This window comes from Rhinoderma darwinii, chromosome 1 (genome assembly GCF_050947455.1).
Source record: "Rhinoderma darwinii isolate aRhiDar2 chromosome 1, aRhiDar2.hap1, whole genome shotgun sequence".
Classification (NCBI taxonomy): Eukaryota; Metazoa; Chordata; class Amphibia; order Anura; family Rhinodermatidae; genus Rhinoderma; species Rhinoderma darwinii.
The window spans coordinates 27,142,801-27,169,535 of NC_134687.1; the positions used below are offsets into that span (position 1 = coordinate 27,142,801).

Below are 26,735 nucleotides of genomic sequence, written 5' to 3' on the forward strand. Positions count from 1 at the left end.
CCTTATAGCTACACCCCTGACCATTATAAATACACGTGGCTGCCAACAATATGGTAGCATCCAGATAAAAAAAAAAAAGTTCTGGAGAACCCACAATATATCTTGAGTACATTGCCCTAACCCAAGTACGTACAAGGAGGCAGCTGCCTGGTATTCAGTATCACTATTGGGCATTTAACAAAAAAACAGGAATTCCTGCCCCTGGTTGAGTGCCTATTGGTTATGGTCAATCCAAGGCACCACTGCTTGTTTCTGCAGGGGAAGCAATTGCCTGCCCATAAAATACTGAGGATGTAATTGCTCTCTCCTGGGAGATTTGGAGTTTCGTAAGGAAATAAATTGTGTGTAGGGGAGGGGGGGGGGGTCTGCCGTCAGGTCCCCTTTAATTATCAAAATAACATCTGCCTACATGGTAGAACTCTTTAAAAAAAATAGTGACCGTGGAGAGACCACTTTTTGACATCACTCGCTGGCTGTGTTTTGTTGGAAGAAAGACGGTAATGATTTTTTTGTCATGACTCACAGCCGACTATCTCCCATACCCCCTCCCCTTCCTCCACGTCCTCGCACCTATGAGGTAAACTTCACAGAGTTTTCCATTAATTATGAGCCAGGAGAGGAAGTTTACTAAGTGAAGCAAATGTTCTTATCGTCTCTATCAAAATTCATTAAAACTGTCAGGAAACCAAATATCACCATCTGTCTGGGAGCTGTAAAGTCACTAAAAACAGCTCTGAGGAAGGAGGATAGCACATTATAAAGCTGCACATTTCCAAAGGTTAAGCCTCTCTCCCAGAGCCGGCAGGCGGATACACAGTCTATAATGTAGATTTCCAGCCGCAGGAATACGCTCTGTCATATCTACAATTCCTACGCCTGGTAATTAAATGAGGGTAACTGTAAGGGTATGTTCACACAACCTATTTTCAGCTGTTTTTTGGGCCGTAAATGCCACGAAAAATGGCTAAAAATGCGGGGACTGAACGCCTCCAAACATCTGCCCATTGATTTCAATGGGAAAAACGGCGTTCCGTTCCCGGCGTTTTTTACGCGGCCGTTTTTAAAAACGGCCACGTAAAAAAAGCTTTGTAAAAAGAAGTGCATGTCACTTCTTGAGCCGTTTTGGAGACGTTTTCATTGTCTCAATAGAAAAACAGCTCCAAAAACGACCATAAAAAAATGCCGCAAAAAACGCTAGTTTGACTAAAAAATGGTTGAAAGTCAGAGGCTACTTTTGAAAAATTACTTCAGGTAAATGTGCCGTAACTTTTGAGAAGGGACATTAGGAAGATTCTGAAGAAAAAAACGTATGCAGCGTGTGAAATGTTTAATTGTATGCCCCGCCCATTTATATAGGACATGCCCCAAACCTACGGCATTTGAATCACAAATAGTGTATATGATTCCTGAATTCCAACCCAAAATGAATACAGACCCCCTAAACTAACAGATCCCCTCAAGAAAATCGAAACAAATAGAGACCCTAGATAAGACCCCCTAAGGACAGACCACCTAAATAAATACAGACCCCTGACCAGACACCCTAAAGTAATACAGACACTAGACCTGACTCCCTAAAGACAGACCCTCTAGAGAAATACTGACCTAAAACCAAAACCCCTAAAGTAATACAGACCCCAGACCCCCTAAAGACACAACCCCTAAATAAATACTGACCCCCAGACCGAACACCCTGAAGTAATACAGGCATCAGACCAAACCCCCTAAGGACAGAACCTCTTAAATAAATACTGAACCCAGACCAGAGACCCCAAAGTAATACAGACCCCCAGACTCCCTAAAATAATACAGACCCCAGACCAGATCCCCTAAATACTGACCCCCAGACCAGATATTCTAAAACAATACAGACCCCAGACCTGACCCCCTATTGACAAATGTCCTTAATAAATACAGACCCCAGACCAGACCCCCTAAGAAAATACTGACCCCCAGACCCACTAAAATAATACAGACCCCAGACCAGTTTCCCTAAATACTGACCCCCAGACCTGATATTCTAAAGTAATACAGACCCCAGACCTGACCCCCTATTGACAAATATCCTTAATAAATACAGACCCCCTAAGAAAATACTGACCCTTAGACCCACTAAAATAATACAGACCACAGACAAGACCTCTCCTCTTTCCTGCAGTCCTCTTTACTCATAAGTGCAGCTACAGACAACGCCATGGCGCTGGCGGTGGCATCACGACCAGTGGCGTAACTACCGCCGTAGCAGCAGTAGCGGCTGCTACGGGGCCCGCGGCATGAGGAGGCCCGTGTCGCCCGCCGGCACGGGCACCCACCATGGCTGCAGGCTCCGCTAGCAGCCGCTATGGCTGCTATAGCGGGACGCCACTGAACACTACGGCAGAGCAGGGAGGTATCTCCCTGCTCTGCCATTAAACAAAAGACATGTATCCCCTCTCCACAGGATATAAACAGGATAGGGGATACATGTGTGATCGCTGGCATTGATAGGGAGAACGGGGGACTGAAAGTCCCCTGAAGTTCTCCATCACAAACCTCGGACTTCCGGGGTCTGTGTCGGCAGCTCCGTAGAAATGAATGGAGCGCCGGTCACGCTTGTGCGCATGCGTGACCAGCGCTCCTTTTATTTTTAGTGAGCTGCCGACACAGACGCCGGAAGTCAGAGGTTTGTGATGGAGAACTTCAGGGGACTTTCAGTCCCCCGTTCTCCCTATCAATGCCAGCGATCGCACATGTATCCCCTGTCCTGTGGCTAGGGGATACATGTCTTTTATTAGGTCTGTAAAGTCTTTATCACACTGTAGGTCGCATTTTTTTGGGAGGGGGGACGCTGTATGGCATTCCCTACAGGGGGGGGGCTGTATGGCGTTCCCTACAGGGGGGGCTGTATGGCGTTCCCTACAGGGGGGGGACGCTGTATGACGTTCCCTACAGGGGGGGGGACGCTGTATGGCGTTCCCTACAGGGGGGACGGACGCTGTATGGCGTTCCCTACAGGGGGACGACGACGCTGTATGGCGTTCCCTACAGGGGGGGGGCTGTATGACGTTCCCTACAGGGGGGGGGCTGTATGATGTTCCCTACAGGGGGGGCTGTATGGCGTTCCCTACAGGGGGGGGGGCTGTATGGCGTTCCCTACAGGGGGGGCTGTATGGTGTTCCCTAGACCCCCCCTGTAGGGAACGCCATACAGACTCCCTGTAGGTAACGCCATACAGCCCCCCCTGTAGGGAACGTCATACAGCCCCCCCCTGTAGGGAACGTCATACAGCCCCCCCCTGTAGGGAACGTCATACAGCCCCCCCCTGTAGGGAACGCCATAAAGTCCCCCCTCTAGATAACGCCATACAGCCCCCTCTGTAGATAGCGCCATACAGTCCCCCTGTAGATAACGCCATACAGCCCCCCTGTAGATAACGCCATACAGTCCCCCTGTAGATAGCGCCATACAGTCCCCTTTAGATCACGCCATACAGCCCCCCTGTAGATAGCGCCATACAGTCCCCCTGTAGATAGTGCCATACAGTCCCCCTGTAGATAACGCCATACAGTCCCCCCTGTAGGGAACGCCATACAGTCCCCCTCTGTAGGGAACGCCATACGGTCCCCCCTGTAGGGAACGCCATACAGTCCCCCTTGTAGATAACGCCATACAGCCCCCTCTGTAGATAGCGTCATACAGCCCCCTCTGTAGATATCTACAAAGGGGGCTGTATGGCGTTATCTACTGGGGGGGCTGTATGGCGTTATCAAAAGGGGGGGTTTGTAAAAAAGGCTCTATCTACAAGGGGGGGGGGGTTGTGTGACACCCGGGGGAGGGGGGGCCCCAGTCAAAAGTTTGCTATGGGGTCCAGTCTTTCCTAGTTACGCCCCTGATCAGGACGTTGTCTGTGGCAGTGCCCTGGAGAAGACAGGACTGTAGGAACGAGTAGGGGTGAATTTATTTTTAGAGGATGCAGCACCTGGGGATTTTGCCTTCTCTTCCGAGAGGTCTCCCTTTCTTTCAGAAGTCTCCCAGACATTCCAGTAGAGTTTGCAAGTATGCTTAAAATATAGAACACTGCGCCTTTAACACATTACAGTGCCCCTTCTCTTACTGGCGCAATTTTTAATAACAACCAATTTTAAAATCTTTTTTAAGCACATAATACACCAATGCAAAAACATAAAACATGGCCCCGAAGGTGTCCGTCGTCTTTAATGCGGCATTCAATCATCTAGAAAGTCTGATAATCCGGCACTGGTTTTCCAGCCTGTATTATAATGCGCAATCTCTCAAGACCTGAGGCAGAAGACTAAGATAGGCTCCATGCACACAACCGTGTCCGTAATCACGGTCCGTGATTACGGGCACAGGCGGCCGCGGACAGTCATCCGCATTTGCGGGCCGTGCTCCCATTATAACGTATGGGAGCACGGTTTGTAAAATAAAAAAACAGGACATGTCCTATTTTTTTCCGGAAGGTTTCTAAGGCCCGGACACATTCCCGTAAATATATGGGAAAGTGTCCGTAGTTATGGACCCATTCATTTCTATGGCGGACGATCTGTAATTACGGACGAAATCTACGGTGGTGTGCATGGGGCCATAAAGATATTCAATTAGGAAACAAACTTATAGTAGATCTTGTATCAACATTTTACTTTGTCCGGTCTTCCTGAAGGTTCTGTACCCTTACATGAGTTTTATATACGTTTCTAGTAATGTCCGATAATCCGGCAAGTGTCCAAACTTATTTTTGACGGATGAATGGAATTTTATTGTACAATCTGCCCATGTGAGTGCAGTGTACGGCCGCCTCTTGTCCACCTATGGAGCAGCAGAACGAGAACATCTGCTGACAGGGGGCAAATTATTCTATATGATATTAATATATATAAAATATATACTGTATATCAGGAAATTATATTACAAAATTGATGTTTATGCAGATATAGGGTCATACTGACTTATATATGGTATTCATATACGTAAAAGAAATTGTGCGTAGGAAAATACTATAAAGATAGGCAATCTTCACCTGGGAAAATAGAGCCAGGAATTGAAGGTGTTAATTTCCAAACTTATTAGACCATAGGGGATTGTTAAAAGATTTCTCTAGGATTAGAAAAAAAAAGTGCCTTTTTTTTCCGCAACAGCGCCATTCTTGGCCATAGGCTGGGTCTCGTAATGCAGCTTAGTTCCATTCATATGAATGCAATACCACCCATGGCCTGCAAACAAGAGCGGAGCTCTTTTTTTTTTACATAAAAAAAAAGGCAGACCAATTCTTCTAAGAGAAGCCACTTTGCATATAGGAAATTTGTAATCTAGGCTATCGTTTGGTTTCTACAGCTCCTATGCAGATGTATATGTCTCCATGGTAACAGACAACAAATAAACCCTGTAGTCAGATCCTGCAATCATACTCTGTTCCATCTGTAGCCTACTTTTGGCTAACCAATGAAATGTAGATTAGCAAGAAATAGGGTACAGATGGAAGAGCATATAACAGCAGGGCCAGACTACACAATCTTTGTTTGTTGTCTGTTGCCATGGAAATGTACAGCTCTGCATAGGAGCAGTATAAAGAAAACCATAGGAATTTAAGCTAAGGGCAGGGTTCTTTTTTTTTTTTAAAAAAAAAAATGTAACAAAAAGTAATAAAAATAAATAAATAAAGAGGGAAAATATTAGTGTCTGAATAATCCAGCTGGATATTGAAGGCTTCCTAATGTCGAAAGTCTCAAGGTCAACTTGTTTAAAATTTTCCAAATCGAGACAATAAATCAGTCATCTACAGCTTACATTTTTCTTCAAGTCCACATGGTCAAGCAGCTTGTGTTTGTCAAATCTGTCATTTCTAATATGCCAGATCCAAACTGTTGTGTGTGTACGTGCATATGTATGTTTAATAGGACACTAACCCCAACTTTATTTATTGGTGATGTTAATGAAAATAGTGTCTGCTGTCAGGAGTTGTATGGGGATAAAGAGCTTCCTTGAGTAGGTGTAGATTATGCAATGTTAAAGCCCCCCACGCTCCATTAAAGGGACACTAAAACATACAAATGAATGAACAAAAGCAAAATAGAAAATGCCAAAGAGTCCTGCAGACGTCTAGATCCTGGCGTCCTCCATCTGCAACAGCTAGGGAGGCAGAGACAGACAACGGGGTGGAGGGTTTCTGTAGCAACAAGCTGCCTCCCAACTAGAGAATGGTCTATAAGGAAGGGGGGGATAAAATGAATGCTTCCTAGGACCAGCGCCGGCCTTAGATTGGATGGCGCCCTGTGCGGGACTCCCTGTTGCTGCCCTCCACAAACCAAAAATTATCCACATATATAGTAACACACATACTGGAACATAAATACTGTACGTACATAAAGACATATTTAGACATACAGCAAATAAATATTTATATGTATATATATGTATACACACACACACACACATCACACACACACACACACACACACACACACACACATCACACACACACGCACACACACACGAGGCAATTATACACACACATAGTGGAACATGTACAAATACATACAGGCAAATATATACCCACACTGGCACATATATACTCAGTACAGATAATGTAGTAGATGTTACCTGCAGTCCTATGTAACACCACAGATAACAGTGATAACTCTGAGTACAGATAATGTAGTAGATGTTACCTGCAGTCCTATGTAACACCACAGATAACACACAGTGATAAATCTAAGGTCTCATGCACATGACCATAGCCATGTGCACGGCCGTGATTTCCGGGTCGGCCGGCCACAGAGTGATAGCTGCGAGCCGCCAGCAAATCACGGGCCGTGCACATAGCCACGGCCATTATTTTCAATGTGCCCGGACCGCAGAACACGGGCGTAATAAGACATGCCCGTTCTTTCTGTGGTGCAGGCTCCTGGGCCATGCATGGACCGTGAAAACCACGGTCGTGTGCATGGCCCCATAGGAATGAATGGGGCCGCAATTCTCCTGTGTATTTTCGGGGGAATTGTGGCCGCAAAAGCACGTTCGTGTGCATGAGGCCTTAGAGTACAGATAATATTGTAGATGTTATCTGCAGTCCTATGTAAAACCACAGAGCACGCGCCATATTGTTGGAATGCACATCCGTCGTACACGGAAGGTGTTAAGAGGTGAAAGGGGTGGCTGTTTATGTGGCAGCAGGAGAGGAGGGCTTCAAATAAAAAAGCAGCCCATACTTACCTCTCACCTCCCAGATGTTCCTGCGCTGGGGGCTCCCGCCACCTCCGTTCTCGGTTTGTATACAGAGCGGCTGCAGCGGTGACATCACGTCTATAATACATCGCCGCTGCAGCCTATTACTGGCCTCAGCTGAACACCGCTGAGGCGGTTAATAAGCTGCACCATGATGTACTGTTGACGTGATGTTACCACTGTATACAAACAGAGAATAGAGGTGACGGGAGCCCCCCAGCGCAGGAACATCTGGGATGTGAGAGGTAAGTATAAGTTCTTTTTTTTATTTTAACTCCTCCTCCTGCTGCTTCAACAACATTTTTTTTAAAAGTTTAAAAAGGCAACAAATAGTAAATGTGCATTTTGGAGGTACTGAATTCTCCTCCCCAGTTGCCATTTATTAACACTTTAGTGTCGCTTAGTGCCACCATGGTGCCCATTTGCCACTTTTTGCCCCTTTAGTGCCCTTCTGTTTGGTGTCCTCTTGATGCCCATTTGCAATTTACTACCCCTTTAGCACCCTTTGTCACAGAAGAACAATAAAGGGGCAATAAATGGCAAATAGGCATCAAAGGGGGACTGAAAAGAAGGACACTGAAGGGGCAATAAGTGGCAAATGGGCTCCATGGTAGCACTGAATCCTGTGCCCATTTGCCATTATTGTGCTTTTAGAAACCCCCATCAGTGCCCCCACTCAACCAAAGCCCACAGTCAGTGACTGACCTGCTGGGCTTCTCACAAACACTGCCCACCGTTGATGCTGGAGCCACCGTAGAGAAAAATGTGTCCTCTGTGTCACCACCAGTCCAGGAAACGTATAGGAAGATAGTCTGCGCGGTGTCTCCTCTTGTCTTACGACCTGAATGATGTCATCAAGCCTGTCTCGTCATTCAGGACGAAAGACAAAGACCAGCCATGCCTAGGACACATACAAGTATTTTTTTTTTCCCCCCATTTGGATTGTAATATAGAGGGTAAGTTTCACCTTGTCCTGGACGCTTTCGTGTATCAGGTTCAGTGCCCTGTGAATATGGGCCATGGCATTCCCGAAGCGTAGGGTTGCCAACTGACTGGCCTGCTCGGAGGTCGTCATGCTGGTATTTAATTTTCACCGGCAATCATTGCCAGTGAAAATGTGTCTGTGCCGGCTCAAGGAGTGCTCCCCGGACAGTGATCGGGTACAGTGCTTTGCTTTGCCTTAAATGCAGAGAACCCTAGATCAGAAGGGTTGCGGACACAACACCACACTAAACCAACTGGGATGTTAAAACCAAGGGATCTTACAACAACCCCTTTACTGCCCTTGACCACTACGGATTTTGGCATTTACCATAATACACCTCTTTTAACTTCAACACACTAGACCACTAAGATGTTGACATTGACCGTTCTGTACCTAGACCACCAGGGAAGCTGGCATTAGCCACTTAAAGGAGTTTTCCGACTTATTAAAAAAAGTGGCCATGGAAGAAGGGATGCGTTGAAAAAAAAAAAAAAGGAAGTATTGCTCACCTCACAGAATCCCCTGCGTTCCAGCGCCGCATCTCCGGTCCTCCCCGTCGCTGTTTAGTGACATGGCGGCAGCAATGACGTGCCCACACTGCAGCCAATTACTAGCCTCAGCAGTCCTGTGCCATACACCCACAGAAACCAGTGACTGGCTGCAGCGACCACGTGTGTACACCAGCACATCATCACTGCAGCCATAAACAGCAGCGGAGAGGACCGGAGCAGCGGAGCTGGAGCGCTGGGAGATCTGTCATGTGAATAATGCTGTTTTAATGCATCCCTTCTTCCTTGCCCACTAAACTACCAGGGATAATAGATAATAAAAGATATTCGTGTGAAGCTTTGCCCCCAAAATCATACACTCTTTCTTCATTCTGTATTTTTGGGTAGTAATTGGTAGTTGGCAGCTCTACTTAAGCTCCAAGCGAAGCCAAACACACACTTTTAGGATCCTTAGGATAGGCCATCAAGGTTTGATTGGTGGGGTTTCGACCACCAGGAATAAGTAACCATGAGTTCCAGCGAGTGCCGAGGTCCATTCATTGTTTTCACAGACACAGCATCTTGTCCCTATGGGTGGCTTTACCTGGGACTGCAACTCAGTTCACTCTGAGGATTGGCAGGGACTAAGATAGGTCGTCAATGTTTTACCCCTTTAACTGTCAGGGTATGTTCACACGAGGGCGTCCGTTACGGCTGAAATTACGGGGATGTTTCAGCCTGAAAACATCCCCGTAATTTCAGCCGTAACGGCATGTGCAGGCGCTTGAACGCCGCGTCCATTATGGACGTAATTGGCGCTGCTATTCATTGAAGTCAATGAGTAACGGCTCCAATTACGCCCAAAGAAGTGACAGGTCACTTCTTTGACGCGGGCGTCTATTTACGCGCCGTCATTTGACAGCGGCGCGTAAATTACGCCTCGTGTGAACAGACAAACGTCTGCCCATTGCTTTCAATGGGCAGATGTTTGTCAGCGCTATTGAGGCGCTATTTTCGGACGTAATTCGGGGCAAAAACGCCCGAATTATGTCCGTAAATAGGCCGTGTGAACATACCCTCATACTTACATTTTTAGTAGGGTTAAAGGGGTTGACTGATTTTAAAAAATAATGTTATTTTTTGTATAATTAAAAGTTATCATTTTCTAAGTGTGCCACTGTACGAAATCCTAGATACAATATATTTTATGGGCGCCGTTTTACATATCCGAACAACACAGAATCATAATACAATCATGAGTAGGAGGTGTTATACTTAATTACATTCAGAATTATCCTACATTCTCTCAGGTGTAATATAATAAGGCTGTCCCATTTAGCCATTTTTTTAATTTCAATTAGGAGTCAATGAGTCTAATGGGATGTCCTATCTCTGAATGAGTCTAAGGGGTGGAGCATGAAGATTTGATCAGTGAAGGCAGTCACCAATCATATTCACTGTTGCCCAGCTGTGGATGTATGGTTACATCACAGGCCAGCCAATGAGAAAGCTGCTAAATTATGTATTCTAAAAGGAATGGATCGGGGTGGAGTCTATAATAAATATATTCCTTTGAAGTTACCAAACGACGAATGACAATGTACTGTACATAGTTTTACCACGAACCTATGAAAATTGCTGTCAGCGGATTACAGGGTTGTTGTTTTTTAACTACTGTTTTCTAATCCGGCACTGCCAGGTCTTGTTGGTTCTGGATTAAAGGAATTTTTTTTTTTTTTTAGCAAAAAGGACAAAAAAAAACCCCCCAAAAAAACCCTGAAAACCCACATAATCCGTAATCATAAGAATGGCTGTGGTAGAGTACAATTTATCCGAAGTCTCATTGATTTCTCTCCAGTACCAGAGGGGAATGACTTGTCGGTGCCTCGAAAGAGATGCAGAAGAAATGGGAAAAAATTGATTACGATATCCCCCGCTCATTAATAGCTGCCGCTCAACTTCCAACATACTGAAAAGCCTAAGAGATTAACTAACTGGCTGCCAGAAGACTCCAAATCCCATCACACTGCACAAAGCTCCACACCAGCGGACGTGTGTGTTTCCGGAGCAGATAGGAACCGTGCAGATGCAGTAGAGCTGAGTTTGTCACTTGTCATAACAATGTGATATCATAATCGGTTATCCATGGTTTTACATGGGGCTGCAGTAAAACCCACTTCATTGATCGGCCACTGTGTCCAGATGTTTCACTTTTATCTAATGGGATTTTATTAGGCTTAATTCAAACAGTGTGTCTCGTAGCCCAGTGGTTTTCTTTGTGATATTTTAAAACCGCAGCATTCCAGATTGGTTTTGGCGCAGCCTTCTCTATTGACTTCAATGTATAAAACGCAATATTAAAAAACGCCGACATGGTTTTCCAAACCACTACCTTTACATGTGAGTGTTAATGCTGGGGGGGTTGACTCCTTTTCCCCCCTTTCTTAACATCACCAGGCTCAGCATTCAGGTTGCAATGGGTTAAACATCATGACCATAAAGCAGCGCAGTCCAACATTACACCCTATACAGTCTAGCAGCAATACAGCACAATGACATATGTCTGTGACAGTCCAGCCAGCGGGATATTGATCCATTACATAACCATTAGTTGGCAGTGGTGCCCATCTTCCCTTGGCAAATAGCATAACACGACAGATCATGACCGCTCATAACAATAATCAATAAATCAACCAATTGCAATGGATGATAACTGGTTCCAGCAGTCACTAAGTTTATCCTACCCACCAATTCTTCTATCATCCACGACCTTGCGTGGAAATTTATATCAGGAAAAATGACCCCATTACGTCAACGGCAGGTTCTCAAAATATCTCATCCTATAATAGCAGGGATGATGGGGGTAGTAATAAATGATGATGGGGCTGCACACCAAGCATGTTCTGCCACCCCTTTGGCTTTTTGGAGTAACTTCTGTCCTACAATACCCTATATATAGTCACCGGGCAAACATAGATCCATGCACGCAGTCCAACTATAGTCCACACGTCATGATCATCTGCCCTGAACATGCTTATGACATAACGTGCGAAGCCCCCAGAACACAACCCCCCACCCCTTCTGATCCTATTATAGGAAACACACAGCATGGGATCAAAGCCACCCCTCCCAAAAAGCCTTCCCAGCTCAGCCGGCCCCATAGAGCCATCCCTACTCTCAGCCTGTCACTCCCCACCAACACGGATACAAAGAAATGTAACAAAATGTAACAAACCTTGCATCTCCACCTGGAGGATATAATCCAAGCTGTTTATGCTATGGCTTGTGAAAATATGAAACAAGGTAACAGCCCACCAATCAGCTCATACAAGCATTCCAGGGCAGCCAATCAGACAGCAGCAAGGCAAGACAACAGCCAATGACCGCGGGCCGTCCCTTCAGCCACACAAGATGACAGGGCTGGAGTGTACAGAGGAGGAGATACAGGGAAATAAATACATTGTACCCCCCCTCCTCCTCCCAGAGACATGGCTGAAAGGGGAAAGTAAACTGGAGGAGTGGCTGCAGGGGAGGGGAGGGGGAGGGAGGAGTGGTTGCAGGGGAGAGGGGAGGGGGAGGGAGGAGAAAAACAGCAAAACTTCTACACAAATCAGTTATAGTCGCATAATCTCATCCCACCGGTTACCAAGAATTCATCGGAGAGGGTGTCATGGGGATTTTGGAAGATAGATGAGAGGAAAACTGGCAAGGACAGGTCCGCAGGGCAACAGATTGTTGCGTAAAGCAGGTCATTGTTCCATGGGAGGGGTAGGGACGAGCGTCCAAATTCTACACAGACTGAATACTGCAATAAGAAATGACATATACAGGAAAATACCTTTAAGGCTAGAATCACACATGCCGTTTTGATGCAGTTTTTTGAGAAAGTGCAAAAGTATCAGTTATTCTTTTTAGACACACACAAAAAACTGCATTAAAAACTGCCATGAAAACTGCATGTGTGATTTCAGCCTACTCCGGCACGTGCTGGTCTAGAAATCCCGCTTTTATCTAATCCCATGCCGGATTAGCAGCAAGTTACCTGGTAGTCTGGCGCACCAATATGAACACGCATACATCATAGGCAATATATTTGAATGCACCTTAATCAAGCACTTTAAGGTCCCATTGATGCCGGATTATTGGAATTTTACTGTACATATTATATTTCCTGACAATTTTACACCGACAGTGCCCGCTCCTCCTCCCCAGCCTAGGAAATGCCTCCCCCTAGGGGTAAATTTGTGGCAGTTTATAGATACTCTCCCTGCCTCCTCTTCAGAGGTTCTGCGGCACATACCCTGTGCATTATTAGGTATTCATTATTTCACAGCTGCTGCTGAACATCTTTAAAAATAAACTTTATAAACTACATTGATTGGTGTGAAATGTCCCTTCCTAAAATGTTCTGCAGCAGCTAAGTATAAGGAAGAATGTATACTAATGACAATTTATGATATTAGAAGTCATCTCGGTGTCTTGTGACCAGCAGTACTGTCATATGGCCATACAACTGCTTATAATTAACAGCATGGGGTGTAATATCTCGCTATAACACACGTCAATGATACTATTCAATTGACATGTCAGCAAATAATGTTTGTATAAACATTACAATCTCATCTCCGAATCTGACAATTATACAGAGATAAGCGGCACTACATCGGCTCCACTTATCTCTCCCTGCAGAAGCAGTTTGACATAGGTCACTGGTGTAGAAAGTTTCTTCTTCTGTGTCAACCATTCACTGACATGTGCCACTCTTTCTTTAAGAGGTTCTTCATCAGCTGCAGTATTTAATATACAGTTCTTTCTCCAAGCTGCTGCAATACACACCTCAGCTGCTGCAGAACATCATAATAGAGACCTCAGCTGCCGCAGGGCAATATAATAAAAAACTCAGATGCTGCAGAACCTCATAATAGAGACCTCAGCTGCCGCAGGACAATATAATAAAAAACTCAGATGCTGCAGAACCTCATAATAGAGACCTCAGCTGCTGCAGAACATCATAATAGAGACCTCAGCTGCCGCAGGACAATATAATACACACCTCAGATGACACAGATCATTATAATAAAACACCTCAGCTGCTGCAGAACATCCTAATAGAGACCTCAGCTGCCGCAGGACAAATATACTACACACCTCAGCTGCTGCAGAACATCATAATAGATACCTCAGCTATATCTAGTCCTGGGAAAAGATGAGTGAGGACCTGAGTTATACATCCCCTCACTTGGAAAGCCTGTATGATGAAAACATTGTGTAGGAAAGCTGGATTACAACCCTTGTCAGACCAGTAATGGCGGCCATATTGGTTTTTCCGAGCTGTACCATAAACATATATACAAGGTCATTGACTAAAAATCATTTAGCCAATTATGAGCCCAAAATACGACTATATGGTGACTAAAATATTTTCTATAAAGTGCATATTCTATTCTCATCTAAGCCAGTGTTAACATCATATCTGGGCTCACAATCAGGCGGGGTTCACACTGGACATTTTTGTTATGTTTTTAACATGAATTGATTGTTTTGGTTGATGAACTCTGAGAGACACGGCAGTTTATCTACCAAAAAACGCATGTTAAAAATAAAACAAAAACGTACAGTGTGAACCCAGCCTTAAAATCATAAAGGAGGAAAATCATAGTGAGGCTACCAAGTAAATATGAGACTATATCACAGCTGGAAAACTCTGAAGCATCAGTAAAGTCGGTCTAAAAAAGTTATAAGTGGACACCATGAGAAATGAGTCATCAGAATTAATAGAAGGGGGAACACCGTTCAGGATCCTCATCTATCAGCCAGAAAAGAGAGCGACTACAAAGAGGGCCTCACACTCTGGAGGACTCAGCATGTCCGTGCATTTCATGGCACAGCCCTTATTTTAATTGACACTGTGCAATGCTTCATATTACCTGTGGTGGCGCTGCAGGAGAATTAAACATTGCTGCCGGTTTGGCCAGCAGATATTGTGGGGACCTTCAATACAAAAAGGGATTTTCCTAAGTGGACAACCCATTTAATGATAATATGGTGTATAAGTCAATACACAAATGGATGTCACCTATATGGACAAGTCCCTGTGAAGAAACCTAAATCAGCAAGAAGTATCACTAGACCCAATTCTTTGGCGATCACAGTCCCTAAAGTTTGGAGGAGATAAGGGAACCAGGCTAAAAGTGACTTGTAGACAACAGATACTTAGTCAAGGTACGTAGGTGGGGTCATTACCAAGTACAGAAGAGCTGAGACATACCCAGCAATGTAGTTAGAAGAAGCCGGATCCAGAGGGCAGATGTTCCTAAGGGACAACCAGAACTACAAGACTGGACCATTGGATCAGAAACCACAGAAGGGAATGGTGTGTCCTCTCTAGTCAAGACACCTCAAGCTCAGGCAGAAGATGGGTTAAGATATCTTGCCCACAGTAACATCACTGGGTCATAGACCGATGGACTGTCCATCTAACAGAAGGTTGTGCCAAGTCCTCCAGATTGAGAGATGCTTTTTATGGTCACCACCTTTTCTGGCTAATTAATGAGACTCTTCATCTCTATTAAAGGGGTTCTCTCTTGAACACAACACGTTTACATATTCCCTATCTCCACTCGGCACCCCCGTCTCGAAGCCAGAGCAGAGAGACGCTAAAAAAAGAACAGCCCTTGCTCTGGCAGACCCAGTCCATGCATAAGACTCCCACTTCTTTGAATGATCAACCTGAAATACTATATTTCCCATGCAGCTATTATCGTTGGGGGTTTCTGAAGCCAGATCCATGGCAATCAGCTGATCGCTGAGTCAGCTTCAATCTAACAGGGGTTATCGTGATAACTCATTCCATTAAGGTGCCCATGCACAATAGATGACAGTTGGCTGCACCTGCCGACTCTCCCCGACGGGCATGTTAGATTTCAACATTCCCGATCCTTTGTTCTTGCAGGGGATAAGCCACTGCCAGAGGAGTCTGCGGGAGCATGTGTATGGGGGAGTCTGGAGGAATCGGTGTCAGACGATTGAGGGATCGGGAGATAGCTATCTAAAGTGTCCTTTAGGGTACTTGTATATGGGTTCTCAAAAGCAGTACAGTTGTCAGCGCTATGTCACATGACCAGGATAGATTTTCCTATTGAATGGCAGCAAGCAGAGATCTTAAAAACCATAAGGAATTGATACATTTATTGGAAAATTCTATATAAAAAAAAATTCACAAATAAATCACCTTTCTTTTCTGGAAATGGATTTCCCCTTTAAATACACCAGATTATCCCTTTAAATCACCGGAGGAAGGAGTGAACAGATTATCGAATAATTTCTAAAATAATTCCGGGAGTTCTTTTGAAATTAGATGATTATTGAGCATATGGATTAATTCTGACTCTGTTAGGGTATGTTCACACGGCTTATTTTCAGACGTAATTCGGGCGTTTTACGCCTCGAATTACGCCTGAAAAAACGGCTCCATTACGCCTACAAACATCTGCCCATTGCTTTCAATGGGTTTTACAATGTTCTGTTCCCACGAGGTGTATTTTTATGCGTCGCTGTCAAAAGACGGCGCATAAAAAGACGCCCGCGTCAAAGAAGTGCATGTCACTTCTTGGGACGTTTTTGGAGCCGTTTTTAATTGACTCTATTGAAAAACATCTCCAATAACGTCCGTAAAAAACGCAGCAAAAAACGCAAGTAGTTACAAAAACGTCTGAAAATCAGGAGCGGTTTTCAGGCGAAAACAGCTCCGTAATTTCCGATGTATTTTGCTTCGTGTGGACATACCCTTAGGGTATGTTCACACGACAGCGTCCGTAACGGCTGAAATTACGGGGATGTTTTCAGGAGGAAACATCCCCGTAATTTCAGCCGTAACGGCATGTGCAGGCGCTTGAACGCCGCGTCCATTACGGACGTAATTGGCGCTGCTTTTCATTGGAGTCAATGAATAACGGCTCCAATTACGCCCAAAGAAGTGACAGGTCACTTCTTTGACGCGGGCGTCTATTTACGCGCCGTCATTTGACAGCGGCGCGTAAATATATACGCCTCGTGTGAACAGACAAACGTCAGCCCATTGCTTTCAATGGGCAGATGTTAGTCAGCGCTATCGAGGCGCTTTTTTCGGATGTAATTCGGGGCAAAAACGCCCGAATTACGTCCGTAATTAGTGTGTGTGAACATACCCTTACTGCTTCTTCATTTACAAACCATCAGCTACTAAAATAATTTTATATACCTTCCCGATAATGATCATCTCTCTTTAAGAGGTTACGATGATCCCACTTATAGTTTTACAGCCAGGCATTTGCCAGATATCGGTGCCTATATTCATACATATATTTCTATTTACTTTTGCGCAGTAATTCACGGACAGAAATAAAGCAATAAAGGATATGATCCAGCACGCAGCGCACCCCGACCACAGTGCAGTAAAGTAGTTTATAGTCATTTTATATTTTCTGAGATTTTATCTTTATATTCTCAGCAGTAAAGGAGCAAGAAAAATCGAAAATGTTCTCTCCCCGCAGTGGCTGGATGCAGTTTTTAAGTTCTTAAGTCAGCAGTACAACTAGTGAAAACTTCACAATGACCTATTGTCTGCTGTGCTGCCGCTGTCTGGCATTTACAAAGTCTTTCTGTCTAGGGTGTAGAAGGAAAAAAAAAAAATAGGATAATCTTTAGAGCATTTGGTGCTAAATTCAAAACCGGGAAAAATAAAATTGACAAATTTTGTGTAAAACCCAAACTTTTTTGCTATGATTTTGCTGTTTCAGATCCGTCATTGTCTGTTTATTCATATATTTATTTTACACGTTCCCTCCATGTCTTTGTAAATCAGTGGGAGTGCCTCACATTGTCCCAACAAACAGGGTTGGATTGAATGTACCAGGAGGACACAATAATGGACTTAAATCCTCTTAAGGACACAGCCAAATTTGGCCTTGAGGTCCGAACAATTTTTTTACATTTCCCTCTTTGCATCCCGGCGCTCATAACTTTTTCATTTTTTGTCCGACATAGCTGTATGAGACTTGTTTTTTGCGTGACGAGTTGTACTTTATGTAGGTACCATTTTTTGGTACATTTACATTATCGTTTAATTGATAGAAATTTTTATTTGGGCAAAAATGTAAAAAAAAAGCACTTTTTTTTTTACACCATACACCGATCATCATAAATAACATTATACATTTATTGAACAGGTTGTTACGGACGTGGCAATGACAATTATGCATGTATTATTTCATGTTTTGGGTCTTCTATTTTGAAAAGTCTATTTTTTGTAAAAATGTGTATTTCTGTGTTTTTTTGACAATTTTTTTAATTTAACAATACTTTTTTATTTTATTAACTTAACTTTTTTTTTTTAATCCCATGGAGGGATTTTTCATTTTGATTTCTATTTTTGAACTTTAATGTACTGGCATATAACTATATGCCCTGTCAACAGGAAATATGGTCAGACAGCCCATTTGTCTGCCCATACCAGGTATAGCCATTGATCGCGTCACAGGAATTTCCTGTGACGCGATCAAAGGGGAAACCCCCTTTTCACTATTGCTTTGAATGCCACTATCAGCTTTGATCGCGGCATTCAAGGGGTTAACGGACACATAGACACTGTGGCACTATATACAGTGCCCATGTAGATAGTGCAACAAAAAAGAGTGTGACCCTTAGTGGCTGGCGGGCACAATATACATTTACACAGAAAAAGGCTGTCTGCAACAGCCAAGCCCAATTTCCCAGCCACCACAATATAGGTAAAATAAATAACTTTTATTCAGCTACGTATAGCTTAGACAGACCACATGAATAAATTTAAATTGTCAGCAGCCGAGAACCGGGCACACATATGTGTTATCTGACTCAACAGACACATATAGTTTTAGGCATAGGAGTATCAGTGTTTTCCCTATCCAGTTAGAATTGTAAAGTAACCAGTAAACAACAGTAGGTCCGGTCGACGGCAGAGACATAGCGGCCTCTCAGCTGTATTTAGCCGACGTATGAACAGCAGAGTACGATAGTCCAATCACAGACAGGAAGCGGCGCATGCGTATGGAAGTAAAAAGAGAACTTAGTGCACTCATCCTGGCTCGGATCGCGACTCTACAAGAGAGTCGCTAGCGCATGCGCAGATGAGCCAAATAACAACATAGTGCCAGAGAGATAGTGCCACACACAGTGCCCATGTAGATAGCACCACAGTGTCCCCTGTAGATAGTGCCACACGCCCTTAAATCTAGTGCCACCCCCTGTAGATAGTAATACCCCCTATAGCTATTGGGACTCCCTCTAGGGGCGGAATCCCCAGCCAAAGCGTCAACAACACCATGGCCGGGGATTCCGCTCCAGGAGGAGCCACTAACATCACTGCCCATATATGGACAGTAACGTCAGGGATTCCCTCTAGGAGTGGAATCCCCGACCCCCGCTCTGGCTGGAGATTCCGCTACAGGAAGAGCCACTAATGTCACTGTCCATATATGGACAGTGACTTCAAGGGCTTCCCCAGGCTCAGCACTTAAAGTAGCGCTGTGCCTGGAGAGTCCTCTAATGGTACACTGCTTCAGGAATGGGTTCAACTGTATCTGCGTCCTGAGGATGCACATACAGTTAACACCGGGAGTATGGGACATACCACCGGCCACCTGGGACAGCGGGACACCGCCCGAAATCCGGGACTGTCCCGCTGAATCCGGGATGGTTGGGAGGTATGATTGACATGCAGCGGATTAAGAAAAATGCACCACAGGTCAATTTCTGAATTGTTTTTTGGCTGATTTTTTACGAGATCGGATGAGATTTGTTCAAATCTTATACACTCTGCTGCTACTATATGAAGCTGCGGATTTTCATTGCAGAAAATTCACAGTGTTTACACTACCTGTGGACATAAGGTCCAGCAGAAGACAACCCCATGTGGAGCAAACTTTGAGGACCAATCACTTGTCACTAAAGTCTATTTCTTCTCTGATGATTCACAATAACCCATTATCTTATTAATATGTCCTGTATGTGCAATGATGACAACAAAGATTACAGAACATGTATCCATCACAAATTAATCACATTGTATAGATGGGAGGTGGCCCTCAAAACTATCTCCTCTGGTGGGCCCAAGGAACCCCAGTCCGAAAATTGCAGCAAGACACACCGATCCCATACTTTATGATTACTTTATGATTTTGCCATGAATCCCACACACTTGTCCACACGTCACAGATTTGCTGCAGAACGTTTGCACAGCATTTACGCATCAACTAGCAGACAGTCCGCTGCGGAAAATCTGCACTATTTCATGTGTTTTTTTGTTCATATTAATTTTTTTATTTTTTTTCAAGGACTGTGATGGTGACATTTATTTTTCCTGTGATGTAATTTCCACCCCCTGTAAGAGTTTACTCAGCAAATTACAGAGTACATCAGAAAAACGCAGGAAATCAGTCCACTTTCCGCCGCAATAATTGACATGCTGCGGAAATAAAATCACCATAAACATAAATCTCACAGGACAAATGAAATATTGGCTATGTGATTCCACACACGGTACCACACCTCCGAAAATGTTAGGTAGTATCAAATAGAAACTCCACAACATCATTTATATACAAAAGAAGAACAAGGAGTCAAGCACTATTCTATATAAATATGAAATATATATATATATATATATATATATATATATATATATATATAGCTGCTAAGAACCTTCCTATTGTAAGTAGATTTAGCAGTAATGCATATTTATTTATATTTAGTGGCTTAGGTGACAGTGTTCGCAGTGTGCTGTCACCATTTTCTTGTGCGCTGTATATATATATATATATATATATATATATATAAATACACACACATATATATAGCTACAAGGGGGGTTGTGTGTGGCGCTATCTACAATGGGGGCTGTGTGAGGCGCTAATCTACAAGGCGGCTGTGTATGGCACAATCTGCAAGGGGGCTGTGTATCGCGCAATCTACAAGGGGGCTGTGTGTGGTGCAATCTACAAGGGGGCTGTGTGTGGCGCAATCTACAAGGGGGCTGTGTATCGCGCAATCTACAAGGGGGCTGTGTGTGGCGCAATCATCAAGGGTGCTGTGAGTGGCGCAATCTACAAGGGGGCTGTGAGTGGCACAATCTACAAGGGTATGTGTTGTGTGTAGCACTATCTACAGGGGGTTGTGTGTGTGCCGCTATCTACAGGGGACGCTGTGGCGCTATATACAGGGGCACAAAGGGGGCATTATTACTGTGGAGGCACAAAGGGGGCATGGGTACTGAGGCAGCACTTTTATTATGTCAAGCACTGAGGGATCATTATTACCATATGGGGCACTGTAGATTACGAGTTTGTTTAGAGGATGGGGTATAGGTGGGGAGGATGCTGGAAAAGCAAGAAACCAACATGTCTGTGTGTCAAATTCTGCAGAGAGGAGTTGTGGCTGGAATAAAGCATCGAAATAGTTTGGGACAGTGAATGAAGATAAAAAGGGGATGTGAACGACTCTAATCAAAGAAGACATCACCTGTGAGATACTGGATATAAATGTGCTGTAATCACTTATAAGGTCTTCAGAGCTCCTGTGTATAACTGGCATCTACCACTATATGGTCACTATATGGTGGTAATATTGGTCTTTGTATAGTGGTTTTTATTCAGTAACAGTATGGGGGTATTATTCAGTCACTATGTGGTTATCTTGTGGCATATAGGGGTATTATTCAGTCACTATGTGGTTTTGGTGTGGCAGTATTATTCAGTAACAGCATTGTGGTATTATTTAGTCACTATGTAGCGGTAGTCTGTGGTCATGATGTGGGGTTTTTATTCAGTAACAGCATGGTGGTAATATGGGGTCATGGTGTGGGGTATTATTCAGTAACAGTATGGCGGTATTAATCAGTCACTAAGTGGTGGTAATATGTGGTCAATGTGTGGTGATATTCTTCAGTAACAGTATAGGGGTATTATTCAGTTACTATGTGGTTATGGTGTGGCGGTATTATTCAGTTACAGTATGGGGGTATTATTCAGTCACTATGTGGTTATGGTGTGGTGCTATTATTCAGTAACAGTATGGGGGTATTATTCAGTCGCTATGTGGTTATGGTGTGGCGGTATAATTCAGTAACTGTATGGTGGTTTTATTCAGTCACTATGTGGTGATAATATTGGTCTTTTAATAGTGTGTTTTATTCAGTAACAGTATGGTGGTATTTTTCGGTCACTATGTGGTGGTAGTATGTGGTCATGATGGGGGTGGGTTTATTCAGTAACAGTATGGTGGTAATATGTGGCCATGGTGTGAGGTATTATTCAGTAACAGTATGGTGGTATTATTCAGTCACTATGTGGTTATGGTGTGGCAGTATTATTTAGTATCAGTATGGGTGTATTATTAAGGCACTATGTGGTTATGGTGTGCTGGTATTATTCAGTAACAGAATACGGGTATTATTCAGTCACTCTGTGGTTATGGTTTGGCAGTATTATTTAGTATCTGTATGAGGATATTATTCAGTCATTATGTGGCGGTATTATTTAGTATCAGTATGGGTGTATTATTCAGTCACTATGTGGTTATGGTGTGGTGGTATTATTCAGTAACAGTATGGGGGTATTATTCAGTCACTATGTGGTTATGGTGTGGCAGTATTATTTAGTATCAGTATGGGTGTATTATTAAGGCACTATGTGGTTATGGTGTGCTGGTATTATTCAGTAACAGAATACGGGTATTATTCAGTCACTCTGTGGTTATGGTTTGGCAGTATTATTTAGTATCTGTATGAGGATATTATTCAGTCATTATGTGGTGGTATTATATAGTATCAGTATGGGTGTATTATTCAGTCACTATGTGCTTATGGTGTGGTGGTATTATTCAGTATCAGAATGAGGGTATTATTCAGTCACTGTGTGGTTATGGTGTGGTGGTATTATTCAGTAACAGTACACAGGTATTTTTCAGTTACTAAGTGGTTATGGTGTGGCAGTATTATTTAGTATCAGTATGGGTGTATTATTTAGTCACTATGTGGTTATGGTGTGGTGGTATTATTCAGTATCAGTATGAGGGTATTGTTCAGTTTCTATGTGGCGGTATTATTTAGTATCAGTATGGGTGTATTATTCAGTCACTATGTGGTTATGGTGTGGTGGTATTATTCAGTAAACAGTATGGGGGTATTATTCAGTCACTATGTGGTTATGTTGTGGTGGTATTATTCAGTTACAGTATGGGGGTATTATTCAGTCACTATGTGCTTATAGTGTGGTGGTATTATTTAGTAACAGCATCGGGGTATTATTCAGTATGGGGGTATCATTCAGTAACTATGTGGTTATGGTGTGGCGGTATTATTCAATATCAGTATGGGGGTATTATTCAATCGCTATGTGGTTTTGATGTGGCGGTATTATTCAGTAACACTATGGGGCATTATTCAGTCACTATGTGGTTATGATGTGGCGGTATTATTCAGTACCAGTATGGGGGTATTATTCAGTCACTATGTGGTTATGATGTGATGGTATTATTCAGTAACAGTATGGGGTTATTATTCAGTCACTGTGGTTATGGTGTGGCGGTATTATTCAGTAACAGTATGGGGGTATTTTTCAGTCACTATGTGGTTATGATGTGGCAGTATAATTCAGTAACAGCATGGGGGTATTATTCAGTCACTATGTGGTTATGGTGTGGCAGGATTATTCAGTAACAGTATCAGGGTATTATTCAGTCACTATGTGGTTATGGTGTGCCAGTATTATTCAGTGACCGTATGGGGGTGTTATTCAGTCACTATGTCCTTATGGTGTGGCAGTATTATTCAGTAACTGTATGGGGGTATTATTCTGTCACTATGTGGTTATGGTGTGGCGGTATTATTCAGTAACAGTATGTGGGTATTATTCAGTCACTATGTGGTTATAGTGTGGCAGTATAATTCCGTAACAGTATAGGGGTATTATTCAGTCACTATGTCGTTATGGCGTGGGGGTATTATTCAGTAACTGTATTATGTGGGTATTATTCATTCACTATGGGGTCATGGTGTGGCAGTATTATTTAGTACCAGTATGGGGGTATTACTGTACAGTCACTATGTGGTGGTAATATCTGGTCATTGTGTGGCTGTATTATTTGGCCTTTCTATAGTAGTTTTACATGGTAACTGTATGACCGTATTACTTAGAGGCCTACTATCTTTCATAGATTCGTTTTTATGACAGGGAAAATTATTTGTGTCAGTTGTACTATGAATACATGTATCTGGCACCAAAGAAATTATTTTATTTCATCAGTGTAATATCCAGGGACAGTTTACTGCTGAGCCATTGTTTTTGTTAGCCTATTATGCGTTATCAATGTTGTCTTTGCGATCTTTCTTTCTATCTATCTATCTATCTATCTAGCACACAAGAAAATGGCGACAGCACACTGCGAACACTAATTTAGGTGGAAGTGCGCCTGTGACTGCAAATTTATACAGCACACAAGAAAATGGTGACAGCACACTGCGAACACTAATGTCACCTAAGGCCTCATGCACACGACCGTATTTTTTCCCACCCGTAAATACTGGCGTAAATACGGGTCCGGTGTCACACGTATTCCACCCGTTTTGCACCAGTATTTACGAACCCGTGCTCGTAAATATGGGTCCGGTGTCACACGTATTCCACACGTATTTACGAGCACGTTTTTGGCGGCAAAATAGCACTGCACTAATCGGCAGCCCCTTCTCTCTATCAGTGCAGGATAGAGAGAAGGGACAGCCTTTTCTGTAATAAAAGTTAAAGAAATTCATACTTACCCGGCCGTTGTCTTGGTGACGCGTCCCTCTCTTCACATCCAGCCCGACATCCCTGGATGACGCGGCAGTCCATGTGACCGCTGCAGCCTGTGATTGACCTGTGATTGGCTGCAGCGGTCACATGGCCTGAAACGTCATCCAGGACGTCGGGCCGGATGTCGAGAGAGACGCGTCACCAAGGCAACGGGCGGGAGACCGGACTGGAGGAAGCAGGAAGTTGTCGGTAAGTATGAACGTCTTTTATTTTTATTTTTTACAGGTTTATACTGATCGGTAGTCACTGTCCAGGGTGCTGAAAGAGTTACTGCCGATCAGTTAACTCTTTCAGCTCCCTGGACAGTGACTATTTACTGACGTCGCTTAGCAACACTGCCGTAATGACGGGTGCACACATGTAGCCACCCGTCATTACGAGAGCTCCATAGACTTCTATGGACTGTCCGTGCCGTTATTACGGCCTGAAATAGGACATGTTCTATCTTTTTCAACGGCACGGGCACCTTCCCGTGAGAAAACGGGAAGGCACCCGTCGCCAATAGAAGTCTATGAGCCCGTTATTAGGGGTCGTAATTACGACCCGTAATAACGGGAGTTTTTACGGTCGTGTGCATGAGGCCTAAGCCACTAAATATAAATAAATATGCATTACTGCTAAATCTACTTACAATAGGGAGGTTCTTAGCGCACATTTTGATCAAATTGTGTGAGCCCACCTGCCACAACAATGCAACCTCTATGAGGTGGGAAAAAGCGCAGCACATACACCCAGAACTGGGACTAAGCCTACGTATACTTGGGGATGGTAGGAACCAGCGTTAAACTAATTAAAATCACCCAGGGCAGAATGGGAGGAGTGCAAGATCAAAAAATGGAAGCAGACACTAACCCCACATATATGAATCACAAACACAAAAGTTTGAACTGCACATTCCAACAACATGAAACAAAACGTGTATACAGGTGCAAGAACGCCTGTGACTGCAAATATACAGCACACAAAGAATGGTGACAGCACCCTGCGACACTAATGTCACCTAAGCCACTAAATATAAATAAATAAATATGCATTACTGATAAATCTACTTACAATAGGGAGGTTCTCAGCACACATTTTGATGAAATTTTGTGAGCCCATCTGCTTCAGGCACCAAATAAATTATTTTATTTCATCAGTGTAATTTCTAGGGACAGTTTTTGCTATCTATCTCTATATATTTGAAGGAGGGCATATGTCTTGGGGCTTGTGCCCCTGATCTTTTAAGACCCTAGCAACGCCCCTGGTCTGCGGAAAGCAGCGCACTAAACAAACATAGAACTAATTATAGACCCTTTACGCCAGGACCAGATATGCACTTACGATGCAGTTTTTGGCTCAGGTCTTTTTCAGCCAAAGCCACAAGTGGATCCAAATAAAAGGAAAAGTTCAAAGAAAAGACTGATAAATATTCTTTCTTTTGTGTCCACTCCTGTGTTTGGCTCAAAAAAATTGAGCCAAAAACTGCACCAAAACCTGCATCAAAACTGTGTGTATGATCGTGGCTTTAATTTACACCCTTTCCTTTTTTTTTTTCTTTCACTGGTCCACTTTAAATCCCATGTGAGCCTCTCCTGTGCAACTTTTTGCCCCTATTAGGCCTCATTTACACGAGCGTGTGCGTTTTGCGCGCGCAAAAAAATGCTGCGTTTTGCGTGCGCAAAAGGCAATTGACAGCTCCGTGTGTCATCCGTGTATGATGCGCGGCTGCGTGATTTTCGTGATCTTTCAGCACCCTCGACAGTGAGTTCCGATCACAATATACACCAACCTGTGAATAAAAAAAGACGTTCAAACTTACCATGAACTGCCTGCTTCCTCCAGTCCGGTCTCCCGGCCGTTGCCTTGGTGACGCGTCCCTCTCTTGTCATCCGGCCCCACCTCCCAGGATGACGCGGCAGTCCATGAGACCGCTGCAGCCTGTGATTGGCTGCAGCCTGTGCTTGGCCTGTGATTGGCTGCAGCTGTCACTTGGCCTTAATTGTCATCCCGGGAGGTCGGACTGGAGGAAGGAGCCGGGACTTATCGGTAAGTCTGAACTTCTGTTTTTTTTTACACGTATATGTATATTGTGATCGAAAGTCACTGTCCATGGTGCTGAAACAGTTTAAGTCTTTGAGCACCGTGGGCAGTGACTGTCTCCTGACGTCGCGTACCCGAACATTTTTTGCCGGGTTC

General features: G+C 43.8%; 1 protein-coding gene across 4 annotated transcripts in view; it reads right to left on the bottom strand.

Annotated features, from left to right (window-relative positions):
• The window catches only part of CTBP1 (C-terminal binding protein 1), a 536,806-nt gene that overhangs the window by 137,470 nt on the left and 372,601 nt on the right, over positions 1–26,735 (bottom strand). Inside the window, exon 1 of one of the 4 annotated variants that reach the window (XM_075856761.1) lies at positions 11,930–12,011. The exons of the other annotated variants lie outside the window; for them this stretch is intronic. Within the exon in view, the coding sequence (XP_075712876.1) occupies positions 11,930–11,936 (7 nt within the window). The 5' untranslated portion in view covers positions 11,937–12,011. Of the gene's footprint in view, positions 1–11,929; positions 12,012–26,735 lie in introns of those variants that run through there. 4 annotated transcript variants of the gene reach the window in all.